The sequence below is a fragment of the Sinocyclocheilus anshuiensis genome, unplaced genomic scaffold, assembly GCF_001515605.1.
Source record: "Sinocyclocheilus anshuiensis isolate Anshui unplaced genomic scaffold, SAMN03320099.WGS_v1.1 scaffold723, whole genome shotgun sequence".
NCBI classification, from domain to species: domain Eukaryota; kingdom Metazoa; phylum Chordata; class Actinopteri; order Cypriniformes; family Cyprinidae; genus Sinocyclocheilus; species Sinocyclocheilus anshuiensis.
The window spans coordinates 419,532-435,747 of NW_015551048.1; the positions used below are offsets into that span (position 1 = coordinate 419,532).

The following is a 16,216-nucleotide window of genomic DNA, read 5'->3' on the forward strand; positions in this document are numbered from 1 at the left end:
CCTTCATATTCATGACATGTGTCATGTCATGATTATGAAGGTGCCATGTCAGTCTTATGCACACCCCTTCAAGTAAAGTGTTACCTGTTTTTTTCTAAGCACGTTTATAAAAAAGTACTTAAATGTCGTAATTGCACTATGGCCTAATCCTGGCTTAGTCTAAGCCCTGTCTGTGAAACCGGGCCTTAGTGACTTAAACAACTGAGCTTTATATCATCCTAAAATTTACATCCACTATGTATGTCTGCATTTGTGCAATTTCTATAATTAAATATAGATATATAAATCAATATAATGTGTAGTATTGCACTACCATTCAAAGGTTTGGGGTCAGTAAGGTTTAATTTAAGAAATTAATAATTGTATTCAGCAAGGATGCACTAAATTAAATCAAAAGTGACAGTAAAGCCTTTTATGTTGTTACAAAAAAGAAATACTATTTCAAATAAATGCTGCTCTTTTGTACTTCGTATTCATCAAAGATTCCTGAAAAAAAAAACATATCGCAGTTTCCACAAAAATATTAAGCAGCACAACTGTCTTAAGCATTGACAATAATCAGAAATGTTTCTTTAGCAGCAAATCGGGATATTAAAATTAGATTAGATATTTTTTGGATTTGTCACATTTCTGGGACTGTAAAAATATTTTTACAGTTTGTAAAGAACAAGTGTAATTGTAAGAGTCTAACATCTCGAAAACACCCTCTCCCTGCATCTCTTTTGTGCCGCAGAGGATGGAGACCCCGGTGCGTGTTTGTGCGTCTCAGTATGTGTGCGCTCCGGACAGTGAACACACACTGCTGTCCACGCCGGCTCAGTTCCTGCTGGAGAAGTTTCTGCAGTCCTGCAGCCACCGGCTCTTTCCTCTGGCCCTCTGTAACAGCGCTAACCCCGTGCTGTCCATAGACAGCTATCTCAACCTCGGCCCACAGGTACAAATAAATGATGAGTCTCACACTTCAAGGGATAGTTCACCAAAAAGTAACGTTTTGATTATTTACTCACCTTAATATTACTCCAAACCTGTGTGCTATTATGTGTTTCCTGGAACACAAAAGGAGAATTTTTGAAGAATGTTCATGCAGTTCTTTTCACAGTATTGACAGTTTATGTGTATTAGTGCAGTTGGAAAAAATTGTTCATGTGTTGCGTTTTCTTTGTGTTTACAGATTCAGACGTGTTACATGAGCTCTCGGCCGCACTCAGTGAATGTGGATCATCAAGGGGTGATGTTCAGTGGGCTGCTGCTCTACTTGTGTGACTCCTTTGTCGTTTCGAGCCTCCTGAAGAAATTCAACTTCCTCAAAGGTGAGGCCGGGTCCCTTACAGCTGGAATACGAAAAAATATTTCATAGAAAAAGAAAAATCCAAAATACACTCACACTGTCAAAAAGTCAGTAAGGTTTTTTTTTTAATATAGTAAAAACTCTAATGTTGTGAAATTATTTTAAATAACTGTTTTAAAATGTAATTTATTCCTGTGATGCCAAGCTGAATTTTCACACTGCAAAAAATGGCTTATCGTACTTAGTATTTTTGTCTTGTTTCTAGTCAAAATATATTAAAATTCTTAAATCAAGATACCTTTACTAGATAAGCCAAATTACTTAAGATATTTAGTATTGTTTCCAGGGGGAAAAACTAAATTAAGTGCATTTTGCTTAAAACAAGTAAAATTATCTGCCAGTGGGGTAAGTAAAATATTCTTGATTTAAGAATTGTAAGATATTTTGACTAGAAACAAGACAAAAATACTAAGTAAGATAAGCCATTTTTTGCAGTGCAGCATCATTACTCCAGACTTCAGAGTCACATGATCCTTCAGAAATCATTCTAACATGCTGATTTGATGTCTTACTGTCACTATTAATCAGATTAATGAATCCTTGCTGAATAAAAGTACAAATCTTACTGATCCCAAACTTTCCCATTTCTATCATCTCAAACAGAAAACCTTGTTTTTATAACTAAAATAGCAAATTCAAATTTCAAAATGGTCAGGACACAGTGTAAGCTTAATAGTCCAAAATCCCACTCCACATAGATATTAAAGGGATAGTTCACCCAAAAATGAAAATTCTGTCATTAGTTACTCACCCTCATGTCGTTTCAAACCCGTAAGACCTTCGTTCGTCTTCGGAACACAAATTAAGATATTCTTTTTGTGCACAAAGAAAACAAAAATAACGACTTTATTCAACAATTCGTCTCCTCCGCGTCACCCTGGTGCCATTTTGGAGAGTATCACATACGTTAACAATGTATGCAATGTATGTGACGCAGCTGACACAGAATAGCATACGCTGTTTGTGTTCAGTGGATATTCTCCAAAATGGCACCAGGGTGACGCGGAGGAGACGAATTGTTGAATAAAGTCGTTATTTTTGTTTTCTTTGCGCACAAAAAGTATTCTCGTAGCTTCGTAAAATTACGGTTGAACCCCTGATGTCACATGGATTATTTTACCGATCTCCTAGCTACGTTTCTGGACCTTGATCGTGGTAATTACATTGCTGTCTATGGGAGGGTCAGAGAGCTCTCGGAATTCATCAAAAATATCTTAATTTGTGTTCCGAAGATGAACGAAGGTCTTATGGGTTTAGAACGACATGAGGGTGAGTAACTAATGACAGAATTTTCATTTTTGGGTGAACTAACCCTTTAAATATGAAAGTTCAACAGAGTCATCAGAACAGCAACAGCATACCTCTCTAATCACATTGTGGTCCTATAAGAAGATTTTAATCATCATCATTTCTATCGCTCGTCTTGCAGGCGCCACGCTGTGCGTGATCTGTCAGGACCGCAGCTCTTTGCGTCAGACTATTGTGCGTTTGGAGCTGGAGGACGAGTGGCAGTTTCGTCTGCGGGATGAGTTTCAGACGGCTAACTGCAGCGAGGACCATCCCCTCTACTTCCTTACCGGCCGCCATATCTAATCTCCTCATCTCCATTTCAATTCAACTGCTTGGCTGTTTGTTTTCCAGCATCATAACTCTCCAACACCTGCTTCTGAAGAGAATAAGACTTGAGATTCTCATCACTACCTCAGACGATGTTTGAGGATAGATACTTTGAAGAAATGACAGATACAGATTTTGTGTTTCCCTTTTTATATTTTGGAAAAACTTTGTTTGTTGGTGATTTTGCTTGTCCTAACATGCAAGGACACTGCGAAGGATATGTCCTTCTACATATGATCTCAGGGTTTTTTGTCATGAGACAAAAGGACGTACTACTGTACTGCTATTCTTTCTTTCTTCTTGCCTGTTTTATGTACTGCTCATCATTAATGCAGTCCACCAAAGACTTATAAACTCCGCAATCTGGACGCTCACACAACAGCTCATGATGCTTTTAGGTGTGTAGTCTTGGGAGCATTTCATCGGGCAATCTCATCAAGATTCTATAATCTTTTATCTTGCCAAAGATAGTACCTGACATAATCCAAAAAACATCCCTTGCTCCTCAGAGTTGTCAGTCACCCAAGTTTGGGCGTTGCTAGTTGCACGCAATGTCCGAACTGTCCTTCTCAACAGCCTTGGCGCGCAACGCATCTTCTTCTTGCTTTACGGCGGATCGCAGACTTATAAGTGCTGCGCGCCGGCTGTCAGGACAGTTCGGACATTGCGGTGAATCAGAGGTAATAAACTATATAAATACTGTTCAGTTTCTTGCACAGACCGATCGTTTCGTGTCTTTACACATCAATGTATTGTCATAAGCCACAGGGATTAATTTGGATTTGTTTGTGTATGTTTTTTTTACTCTCAAAGCCGTGATTCCCATTCACTTCCATTATATGACTGACAGACTGCAACGGTTTGAGTTAAAAATCTTCGTTTGTGTTCTACTGAAGAAACAAAGTCGCCTACATCTTGGATGCCCTGGGGGTAAGCAGATAAACAACACATTTTCATTTTTGGGTGAACTATTCCTTTAAGGTCATGTTGTTTAAAGTTAGCATCGATTAATCATATTCTTCAGTGAAACATTCCCTTTATTGAAGTAGCTGGGGGTGTTTTGGAGTTGCACACTGTGAATGCCTTAAGGAACCCTGATGACGATGACACAATCCCAAACTCCAGTCCGGAAGAGACGATTAATATCAGTGAAACTGGAAAGACAATGCCCATTTCATAATGATAGCTACCTATATGGTATGTTGGAGAAGATGAATGTTCTGAATTGTGTCTAGGACTTTTTGGATGTTAAAAGAAAAAGCTTTGTTTACATTTTAAGAAATGCCGATATTAATATATATGACTTTTTGTCACTTTGGATTCTGGCTAGTTTTACTGAAGAGTCACTTTGAGCCGCATGTGTCACGAATCAAAAGCGTCCTTTTATTTTTCCACGGCACAAAGAATCTACCTAGGACCCATTAGATTCTGTTGCGGGTGATTTATTTAAAATGAAAAAAATGGATCCCTTTTTTTGAGGGATTGTTTTATTTATTGAAAAAGCTTCTTGGACTGATAATCATTGAAATATCAGGAATGCATTGCTAGGTCAAGTCCTTGAATTCATCACCAGAAGCTTTGCACACAGATGATGTATTAGAAATCAACTAATGTAAAGCATACCAAATATTATTATGAATCAACTGGAGTGTTTAGAATAAAATGCATCCCATAATGATACTGATTGTAATGATGAAGAAAGCCAAAACCCCACTGGACAACCTTTCGAATGTGTCTCATTTGTAGATAATTTGATGTGCACATCAATTATACAATTTGCTTCTCACAATCTTTGCATCTTTCCTGTCAGCTGTGAATGTCCTGAACATATGTAGCACCGAACCATTTGATATCGTCTACCTCATGATCTACTGGCCGGCTTTGGTTTAGTAAACATTTGATTTCACAAAAATGTTCTTGTTGCTGTTGAGATAAATGAATGTAATAAAGTGTTATCAACAATTTATGTCAAACTTTCTGAGGTCAAAAATGTAGAAAGCACTGCTAAACACCTGACCTTCTTATATTAATCTTGTTAACTGGCATGTGTAGCTTTAGCTACTTGTAGCTATAGTGACTTCATGTGCCTACGTGACTAAAAAGTATTAAAAATTAATCTAGGAATCATTGAATTGTTGGACTTGGCCATCAAAAGTAACTAAGTTACGAGCTGTTTCATGGATGGTAACTGTAATATTGTTACTGAAATCTTACTAATATTGTTACTGCAAAAGTAATATTATTACTGTAACTAGTTATTGTACTGTAACTAGTTAACACTGTATATTATGATACTGTACCTTACTGTGTTGTATCTATTGATGATAAGCTGTTCTGACACATTTATAATGCCCTGTTTCCCTAACACAGTCTTATTTGTTTGCTGTGCTTATTTGCTGAGTCAAACCATCAGTCGTCAACCGATAATGAACCTCGTATGCAGTCACCCTCTGTCCTCAATATTGCAGGACTCTGGATAAAATCACACCAGGGTTCAACCCAAGAGAAGTGATGAACTTTAACCCTGTTAAAGCAGAGTGACGCATTATCAGTCCACTCAGGTTGTCAAGATATCCTCATGATGACTGCCAAAGGTGAAAGCCTGTGGGTGGTTTTATGAGGTTTTCGAGTGAGGCGCTCGGGTGAAGTGTGAACCACAGAGTCCAAAATAAATCTGGCAGGCGGTGTTTTGATGCTTTGGTACATCCTATTATAGTCAGAAGAGCCCAGATGCCCTACTTACATGCCCAAACACACACAAATTCACACAGTTTCCTCACTTTGGTAGATCTGAGATGCAGACGTATAATAATAAAAGCTTGGATATATACAGTAAATGTATCCTGCAGAAGCAAAAAATTGAAATTAATTGTTAATTGCAACACAAAAGCACAATGACCGTACCATGTTAAAGTAATGGCACCGGATGGTAACACCGTGGTACTTTGCTTTATTCATGTACCATGTTTTATGTGTCCAGAAAGCCTTGTATTTCAAAAAGTGCTTGGTATTTCCACTTATTTTCTTTCGGTGAAACATTATGTTGGTCATAAACACTGAGGTAAACATATATTTTGATAATGTTAATGTCACACTCATCTTCTTGGTAACTACTTCTCCATCTGGCTAGAGGTTTATAATGAGATTATAATTAGTCTATAGCAGACTGCTAGATATGCTATACATTTATGAGTTTAGCAGTCTGCCTTCTAGTCTGGATGAGATTTAAAACAGAAAAGGACTTGGAATGTGGGTCAAAATTCCTCCAAACAGTGTCTGTATCGAGCTCAACAGAAGTTTATCGGCATGGACGTAGATATGCGAGTCACATATTTGCATATTTGTGATTTTGAGGCAAGATGCCACATTTGCACGTCATGCATTGGTCATTCTTGAGATTTTGGACTGTTTGGACTTTAACATCAAAAAGCACTTTATCTATTTTATCCACAACTTGTCGATTTATTCCAATCTACTGTATTTTCTGAAGCTTTTTAATATAGAGGGCTTTGTTCATATATCATTTGTCTGATTTTATACAAACATTTTATTCCAAAGTGTATTGTTTTTGTGGCTGTTAACAGTATTTTCTGATTTATAGAATGATAAAAAAGAGTTCCAAAATCCAGTCTGTAATAACCTTAATATTTCCACAAAATAAAACGAGTTTTAAACCTGGCTTTATCCAATGTTCAAATGTTTGTTCTGGAAATGAGTTATTGCATATTTATTTAGCTAATGCCTCATTTGCATATTTAAACATAACATTTGTAACTTTTTTTACTCTTGACCTGGGGTGTCTTGCTTTAAATTATATTTTTTCTACAGCATGACAGGATGAAGTAAATCATTTAGTAATTAATACGTAATAGTAATAAGTAAATAATTTCATTTTCGTAGATTATGTACAAATTGTTGACTAAATCAAGTCAAGCTCAAATATTCAGCTCAGTTACTCAAGTTATTGTGAGAAAAATGAGCAATCAAGTATTTTATTATAAATCATGTTCGGAAATAACTAAAAAGCAACATTGAACCCCAAACTAACTATTCTCTACTGAGTCGCAGATTAATTTAGAAAAAATATCAACCCTGTTACTCTTTTTTTTAACCTTTAGTCTAGGATTTCGTTAAAATGTTTATTGAGATTTAAAGGTGATTTAAAGTTTGTAGCTGGAAAATAACAAATCACATAAATCAGGATTTTAGGTTGTATGTGTCCCAAATTGTGGTAACAAGAGTTAAAAGTGTGCAAATTTATTAAATAAATAAAACATTTAATTTGACTTGCTTTTGAATTTTTTTTCCTAGCGGTTAAAAAAGAATAAAAATGGACCTGCAAGGTCTGTTTTATACTGTATTCATGGAAAATGCATTTTATTCGGCTATTTGATATTTGACTGTGAGATTCAGATTACAACAGTGGCATGATTAAATCATTGCCAGATCACTAATATATTTACAAACAAAACAAAAACAACAACTGTACAGTTGAATTCCATCATTTATTTAAGACCACAAATGCACTTATAATCCATACATGTGCATATATTTATTCTACATAGACATAGATCTTGTATTCAAATCTTATTGCTGCACATGTTAAATACACAATCCTTTTATAAATCTATAAAAGGAAAGACGTCTTCATGGAAAATTATGTCTGTTGTGCTACAGGTTATGTGATGCATGTCAGTACAGTTACTCGAGACACTTAGAACAGTGACGCATGCTACTCAGAAACAGGATGGAAGGGAAGCAGAGAGGAAAGCGTTTTTAAAGTCCACAGGAGCAGAAGCACAATATGAAGCAGCACCGTCATAAGAACAGACAAAGGTCAATATACAACACATGGCTGGGCGGTTTCAATAGCTAACATCTAGTTCTGGACATCATATCATTCCTCCATGAAAATCACTACGTACAATTATATTGGGGTGGATTTTTACATCATTTATAAAGAGCTTCCTCATAAAACCCCTGCCATCGCAATAGCATACATACATCCTTCATTTTGTGTCGAGCTATTCCTGTCATTCTCGCATAACTATTGACTGCTCCTGTTTTCATTTTTTTCTCATTTTTTATATTATTTAAGGAGCTGTGGGCAGGATTTCAATGGCGCCATCATATAAAAAAGCTATTTGAGCCTGAAGCAAATTCAAAGCAAGCATGTTTTAGTTTAGACAAACAGTAGCTCAAGTCATTTTCACATTCACAGAATCCTTGAAGCCACGTCCGTCCGGTTCAAGAAAACACACTTTACTTACAGGGCTACACAGGTTAAGTGCCTTCAACTAAAATTAGTGCAATTTTCACATTCCTAGTCAAACAAATATGATTCATTTACAAGGTTGAACTAGTCAATGTCAATATAACAGTACTGAATGAAAAAAAAAAAGTGCATGCGGTACATTCTTATGAAAAATAACTGATATGATACAATCTTTTCTTGCCCTAAAAACACAAACGGGAAACACAAAGAAAGTGGGGTTAGTCCCTGACAGCTACAAAGCTACAGACATTTAAGATACTTAAACATCAAGTTAGCGAAGAATTGGAAAGATACTGTCTGTAAATACGTGACGAGTCTCCTTTGGCTTCACACACTTCAGTGATACTTCAACTGATACTGTAGAGTACCAGTGGTTCCCAACCCGGGTCCTGGAGGCACCCCAACACTGCACATTTTGCATGTCTCCTTTCTCTGACGCACCAATTTCAGGTCTTGAAGTCTCTACTAATGAGCTGATGACCTGAATCAGGTGTGTTTGATTAAGGAGACATGCAAAACGTGCAGTGTTGGGGTGCCTCCAGGACCAGGGTTGGGAACAATAATAATGACAATAATAGACAATAATAGTGAAATCTTCCTTTCTTAACACTATAAGGGACTGAAACGATAAGGCCTGGATGCAGCACATCAGTTGCTGAAGATAACTGGCCACGGACATGTTATAGGTTGAACTGGTAACCAATGAATGAGAAGGAGAATGTGTTGCTGGACTGTGACCTCTTTGCTTGGACGTGGTTTTACAGCATCTTGGATCATTATTAGAAGATTAGGTAAAGTCTCTGCAACAAATTTTCAGACTTGCACAAAACAAGTGCACAAACGCCCTGCAACATTCTCGGGTACAACCATTTCTACAGTAGTGCAATTTGACAAAATCTCATAAAACATCTCCAGGTACTTTGCATAAAGAAACTGACCTTTTTTGTATTATTTCCATGACAATTAACCCTTGTTCTGTGTTGAAAATGCTTTACCTAATTTAGTGTTCCCAGTCAAAAAATGAACAGCCTTTTAAATTGCTTGGAAACATGTCATTATAAAATATTATCATGAAATATTGGATTTAATCTTTTTTGTCAGCTTGTTTGCTTTCAATTAGCACAGGTTTGGTATTTCTTTTTGGAACCGACTGATTGTAGGCCTCATTGTTCAGAGCTTATGCACCTCAGGTTTTGAGTAAAAAAAAAAAGTTCACAAAAAAAAAAAAAGGTGCATAAGCTCAGATCAATAATGCCTATGATCAATCGGTTCCAAAAGTAAATGCAAAAACTGTACTGATGATAAAAAGATTGAATCCAATATTTGGCAACAACATAGCATAACAAGATATTTATAAGCAATTTTTGTAGGCACCACAAGTGGGGGAAAAAAACCCAAAACGCATAAAAATTATCAAAATATTTAAGGAAGTTATTATATCCTGTGTGAGCAAAGTCAGCTAATTTTAGTCCAACGTGATAACATTAACTAACTTTTAAAATTAATAACTTTTCGGGAAAAAGAATCCAGGTCAAAATGACTGGAACACAACATTTAAGCAAACTCTCATCTATTTTCATTAGCCTTGTGTGGAGGTTCAAGGTCTTAAAACCAAAATGGCCTAAAATATTTATCTACCCACTGAAGAACATGAAAGTAATGCTGATTTTTCACATCTTTTTTTTTTTTTGGATTTAGTGGTGAACCTGGCCATTTCTTTGTGACATCGTCCCGGTAGGTTTCAAGGCTTGTTGTTTTTCTGGACAATCTCATCTTCATGTGGATTCATGTTGAGTAACATCACCTAATGAGTGATTCAGTGGTCCAGGTGGATGTTTACTTAAATCACATTTAGAAATACTAAAAAAACTATAGCGAGTCATACACAGACATGCAATTAGGAAACAAATAAGTGCATCAATGGATGGATGGATGAGCGGATGGAACGTGCGAGAATTTCTAAGACTTTCTGTTCCATGAATGCAAATGTATGGAGCCCCGCACATGGCATGCAGGAAAAAAATAGTAGGCTTAATCGTTCGCACGATTTACTGTTTCGTTCCCTCGATTTATAAATTGTGCGCACGATTTACTAATTCGTTCCCTCGATTTACTAAATAGTGCACACGTGACTGGAACACAACATTTAAGCAAACTCTCATCTATTTTCATTAGCCTTGTGTGGAGGTTCAAGGTCTTAAAACCAAAATGGCCTAAAATATTTATCTACCCACTGAAGAACATGAAAGTAATGCTGATTTTTCACATCTTTTTTTTTTTTTGGATTTAGTGGTGAACCTGGCCATTTCTTTGTGACATCGTCCCGGTAGGTTTCAAGGCTTGTTGTTTTTCTGGACAATCTCATCTTCATGTGGATTCATGTTGAGTAACATCACCTAATGAGTGATTCAGTGGTCCAGGTGGATGTTTACTTAAATCACATTTAGAAATACTAAAAAAACTATAGCGAGTCATACACAGACATGCAATTAGGAAACAAATAAGTGCATCAATGGATGGATGGATGAGCGGATGGAACGTGCGAGAATTTCTAAGACTTTCTGTTCCATGAATGCAAATGTATGGAGCCCCGCACATGGCATGCAGGAAAAAAATAGTAGGCTTAATCGTTCGCACGATTTACTGTTTCGTTCCCTCGATTTATAAATTGTGCGCACGATTTACTAATTCGTTCCCTCGATTTACTAAATCGTGCACACGATTTATAAATCGAGAGAACGAATTAGTAAATTGTGCGAACGATTTAGCAAATCGAGTGAACGAAATAGTAATCGTGTGCACGTTTTAGTACATCGAGGGACCGAATGAGTAAATCGTGCGCACAATTTATTTATTTTTTCTTGCATGTCATGTGCGGGGCTCCGCACAAATGTGCTTATAATAAAAAAACGAAAACAAAAATACAATCCTGGCCCTCAAGTGAACCTGTGCACTTCATTTTTGGAAATGTATCCAGATTTTTTTGCTCATGGCTGTAGAGGGAATGGAAAGAGAAGGTCAGTGGAGACCATCCAGACTGCTGGCGTTCTCAAACACGGCACTGGTGAACTGGCGAAAGACTCGGTCCATGTAGGTGCTCTGCCGTGGCCACAGACCCTCCAGGAAGCCAATATGGCCCCCGTGACAGGTGATGAGCAGGGCCACATTGGGGTTCTGCTTCACCGCCTCCACTGGAAAGGCTGAAGAAGAAGAAAGACCGTTTTTAGCTCAACTTGGATGGGATAAAGTCATGACCTTTTCAACTGGCTGGGCCAAATTGAAGTTTCTTTCACTTCAGCCCTAAACTTAAATGTCACATTTTCCGCAGCCCTAATAAATCTGGCCGACTCACCATGATTGGGGGAAAAGACATCGTCTGCTGCGTTGAGGCACAGCATTGGCACCTGCACAGACTTGATCTTGTGAATGGGGCTCGCGTCTCGATAGTAGTCGTCATTGGATGGATAGCCGAACATGATGGATGTGAAACGTTCATCAAACTCTCGGATTGTTTTAGCCTGTGGAATGCAAGCAATATTACTAAATATTACATTAACAGCATGTGACAAATGTGACACGATATTGTGCAAGTCAGAATGACTGACTCACCTTCATCACGTGGTCTATGTCATATTTCTTTTCAAGAATGATTCTGTGACTGCAAAAAGAAAAAAGAAAAATGTCAGGTTTTGGCGGTTTGGGATCATCTTTATGTAAACAAGAACTCTATTCATAATAGTGACATGCTTTATAATTAAAGGAATAGTTCACCCAAAAATGACAATTTGCTGAAAATGTACTCTCCCCCAGACCATCCAAGATGTAGAGGAGTTTGTTTCTTTATGGGAACAGATTTGGAGAAATGTATCATTACATCACTTGCTCGCCAAATGTTACAAAAGTAACAGTGCAAGTTGTTATCCCTGACGAAAATTGTTTAGCATTTTTAATTTCATTTTGTGTCAAAATGTGTTAGCTTTTAGCTGCCCAATTAAATGAAAGAGATGTCAAATTAGTTGTTGTTATTAATTCTGATTGATCCATAACACTGCAAATGGCAGGTCAAGTTGATCAGTGTAGTGTGCTTTTTTTTGCAAACATAGATGGTCATGGTTATTATATGCAAGCAGAAATGTGCATACTGTGCACAGCATACTGCATACTACAGATATAGTAAGAGTAGTACACTAGTGTTCTATTTCAGGCAGCCGTTTAGTAGTATCATGGTATATACTGTATCAAACACAACTGTAGCATGGTACCACCATAGCATTTTTTGTAAGTTGCTGATAAGCGGCTTAAGAGTTAATTAAAAGAAGAGTAAGCTCCATATGTGCAAAGTTTAATTTCAACGTCCTGTTCTGAAACTCGGTGTACTTCAGCAAAATACTGTACGTAACAAATTCCGTTTAATCTTATTTGGCACATTTGGTAACACTCAACAAGAGATCAAACCCAAAAAGGGGGGCAGTCGAGGACAATGTCCTCTGCGATGGGACTACACACACACAGACACTAAACTGTGGTGAATTACGCCCGGTTTATCCCCCTCTGACCCCACTGACCGGTCCACGGATGCCTGCAGGCAGCTGGTGAGGTAGGAGTTGAAGAGGAAGCGGTCCAGGGGCTTTTCCAGTGAAGCCGTGCCCTCAAACACATCCCAGCCTGCCGAGAAAACCACCACTCCCTTCAGATGCACCTCAGAGCCCTTCCGACCCAGATAGTTCGCCAGCATCATCCTGCAGGGTGTCAAGATATGACATTTACTACAGCAGCTACGACATATAGCGTCTAACATATCCAATAACACACACACATAGAGTGGTGGCCAAAATGATTAGAACACTAGTATTTTCACCAGCTAAAAATGGTTTTAAGATCAGATCTCTGTGTGGAGCACTGGCTGCTGTCAGACAAAAATCTCACAGGATTATTACATTTAATGGCAAAATGAATGTTTGGAAATGTAAACTGATATCTCCTACTGACACACTACAGCAAAAGATAGAAATAGCTGACTTAAAACCATTTTTTTAGCTGGTTCTAATAATTTTGGACACCACTGTGTATATGTATGGCTGCTAGTTTTTTGTACATAAGTCGTGTGAAGCTGACCCTTTTCTTTCTGTAAGACAGAGTGGTTTAGAGCGCCATGCTGCCGACTCAGCTTTTACTTAGAACCAGGTATAAATTTAGGGTGAAATGACGCTGTGAGGATCTGGGAAATGAAATGTCATCTGCATCACATGACGGGGAAATAAATGCATGAACAAAGCATGAATTGGGGACACTTTATAATACCTGTCAGGAATGAACATTTTAATATAACAGCAATTTTTCTGTTGTGTATGGGTTTGTTTCCTTCGTAATAGATGAAATATTAACGAAGTGTAGTATGTGTGTAGGTGAAACTCCAGCGCTTATTCACATAGATGCATGGAGGCTTCATATTTCAATAACAGTCTTTTCGTGGCTTAGTAATCACAAACACTAATCACGATTTGATTACTTTATTAGTGGATTTCATGATTTTGTCTGTGTTTCTCGCTTCACAGAAATCACAGTCACAGTTTCCACAATAATATGAAGCAGCACAACTGATTTCAGCATTGATAATAATAATAAATGCTTCTTGATCAACAAATCAGCATATTAGAATGATTTCTGAAGGATCATGTGACACTGAAGACTGGAGTAATGATGCTGAAACAACCAATCAGAATCAAGGACCGGAACTCTCCGTTTTATCATTTAAAATATACAGTATTCAACTACAAAACACTTATTTTACATTGTAAAAATATTTCACAAGATTACTGTTTTACTGTATTTTTTAAGAAATAAATGCAGCCTTGGTGAGCAGAGGAGACCCCAAACTTTTGAATGGTGGAGTATTTGCATGCTGACTCTCTATTTAATTAAAGGCACTGTACAGTTCGGATCAGTGGAAAAAACACTGCTAGAGTGTCCTGGTGTGTGATCATAGCAACTGAATTCCCATTTAAGGGCAGGATAAATCCCTGTGTGTGTGTGTGTGTGTGTGTGTGTGTGTGTGAAACTCACCCGCCCATTGAAACCCCAGCCGCCATGAGCGGAGCTTTGTCAATGGTCCGCTGGACATGTTCAATGACCACCTCCAGATCCTCTGTGTTCGCTGCGCAGTACGTCCTAGGCGTCTAGAGCACAGTGAGCAGAGGATATAAGAGAACCACAGACACACAAACACACACCAGAGATCTGTATTTATACTCAGGGAATCTCACAACCTTATGTGAATTTGACTCTAAGGATCAAGCATGCTCATGAGATTTACTGATTGTTTAAAGTTGTGTGTTGAGAGTCTCTTATTTCAACTGAATAAAAATTATTCTTGTGCTTTAAGTACTAAAAACATGACTAAATATTATGTATTTTTCTTACAATTACATATATTTCAATGGGACAATATTATGCATCTGCAAAGCTTTAATAAACACATTCTCTCAACACATTTCAACTTCAAACATTTTATTACTAGCTCTCTGACATGAGTATTACAGCAGGGATTTTAAGCTTCTTCTGCTGGACGGAAAAAACATGATCATCTAAATTCCAACAAAGTTCATGAGTCAGAGCAAAGGATTTATCGACAGGCTCTTGTATACAAAGCTTGTTTGCACAACAAATATTACATAACTTCAATTTGAACAACTGATATTCATGTGTGTGTTGCTTCTGCCAAAGCTTAACATGACAACATTTTGGTTTAAATTACTGAAGAAAACAGAGATAAAAGGATATCTTTACCAGTAACTTTTCACCCGATACTCCTCTGTTATTGAACACCACACATCTGAAAAACACAAGAAAGGATTCCCAAAAATGTTCCATTTGAAAAGTTGTTGTAGTTGAATTCTTAATTCTGATTGGTTGACATGTTCTAAAGGCATTCATTCATTTATATAAAGTACTTCCAGTTTTGTTGACTACATTATAGTTTTATATCACTACACCACTACACCACACAAAATAAAAATGGTCTATATTTCTAAACAAGATATTTCATTAGCAGTTTAAGGAAGTACATCCCTCATTTGTAAGTCACTTTGGATAAAAGCGACTTATAAAGTGATCTGTTAAATAAATAAATGTAAAAATGTAAGTAGTTCTTACATTTACACAAGCATTTTAGGGATCACAACCTGAGAATAGCACATTAAGTAGACATATGGCAAACAGATGAATGTACTTGTATTAATGCCCATCAATAATTCAGCAGTTCAGAGTCGATTCTTTCTAGCTGAGCATAATTACAAAAATGTATATTTTGAACTTTTAATATTTGAGTAATTCTCCATTACTTTTCTAGCCCTGGAAATCATCATCAAGCTGCCTGATCATATCATAAATCTGCAGCAAAAGTGGTGCGTTGATGAGTTATGTGTCAAAGAATTAGAGGCTTCTTCAAGTACAAATAATAATAATAGTGATGCTTGCCTTGACATCTTCTGTATTCACACACAGTGTTTGTGTCATTAGATGCTCCTGAATCTCAGAAAGTCACGTCCTTGACCAAATTATATTAGCTGTTGTGAACTCAATCATTTCCTAGTACATGCGAGCTTTGAAGAGGGCAATAACCCCGTTTCACACACACACAGTACATGTATGTAGTTGATAAGAGCACAACCAGAGTTATCTGATATAACATGAAACATGTAACTCTGTACAGTCAAACTACATTCCTCCAGGCCTTATCTGACTACTTCAAGGAGCTTTTCTGCTCTCGTCCTTCAAACAGGTTTTATATCGCTACTTTCTTTCTCTACATTTCATTCTCTATTTCTTGGGTACTACTCCACACACAAACTAGCGCTGCTGCATGACCATTGCTGTTATCTGTTATCTCATTAACTAAAACTAAAACTATTCAAATTTGCTTTCAGTAACTGTGTGCACATCCCCCCCCCCCCCCCCCCAAAAAAAGGGGAAAAAAA

The 16,216-nt window shown here is 37.3% G+C and overlaps 2 protein-coding genes across 2 annotated transcripts in view; one reads left to right on the forward strand and one right to left on the reverse strand.

The window, feature by feature from the left end:
* The window catches only part of LOC107661895 (GREB1-like protein), a 32,760-nt gene extending 29,262 nt beyond the window's left edge, over positions 1 to 3,498 (forward strand). The window contains exons 30-32 of the mRNA XM_016451684.1: positions 734 to 934; positions 1,172 to 1,310; positions 2,778 to 3,498. Coding sequence (XP_016307170.1) covers positions 734 to 934; positions 1,172 to 1,310; positions 2,778 to 2,941 — 504 coding nt within the window. The 3' untranslated portion in view covers positions 2,942 to 3,498. The remainder of the gene's footprint in view (positions 1 to 733; positions 935 to 1,171; positions 1,311 to 2,777) is intronic.
* A 7,609-nt stretch (positions 3,499 to 11,107) lies between these two features.
* LOC107661904 (phospholipase ABHD3-like) overlaps positions 11,108 to 16,216 on the reverse strand; it is a 19,079-nt gene continuing 13,970 nt past the window's right edge. The window contains exons 4-9 of the mRNA XM_016451692.1: positions 15,027 to 15,072; positions 14,304 to 14,416; positions 12,806 to 12,979; positions 11,850 to 11,898; positions 11,593 to 11,758; positions 11,108 to 11,440 (exon numbers count right to left, since the gene is read on the reverse strand). Coding sequence (XP_016307178.1) covers positions 11,259 to 11,440; positions 11,593 to 11,758; positions 11,850 to 11,898; positions 12,806 to 12,979; positions 14,304 to 14,416; positions 15,027 to 15,072 — 730 coding nt within the window. The 3' untranslated portion in view covers positions 11,108 to 11,258. The remainder of the gene's footprint in view (positions 11,441 to 11,592; positions 11,759 to 11,849; positions 11,899 to 12,805; positions 12,980 to 14,303; positions 14,417 to 15,026; positions 15,073 to 16,216) is intronic.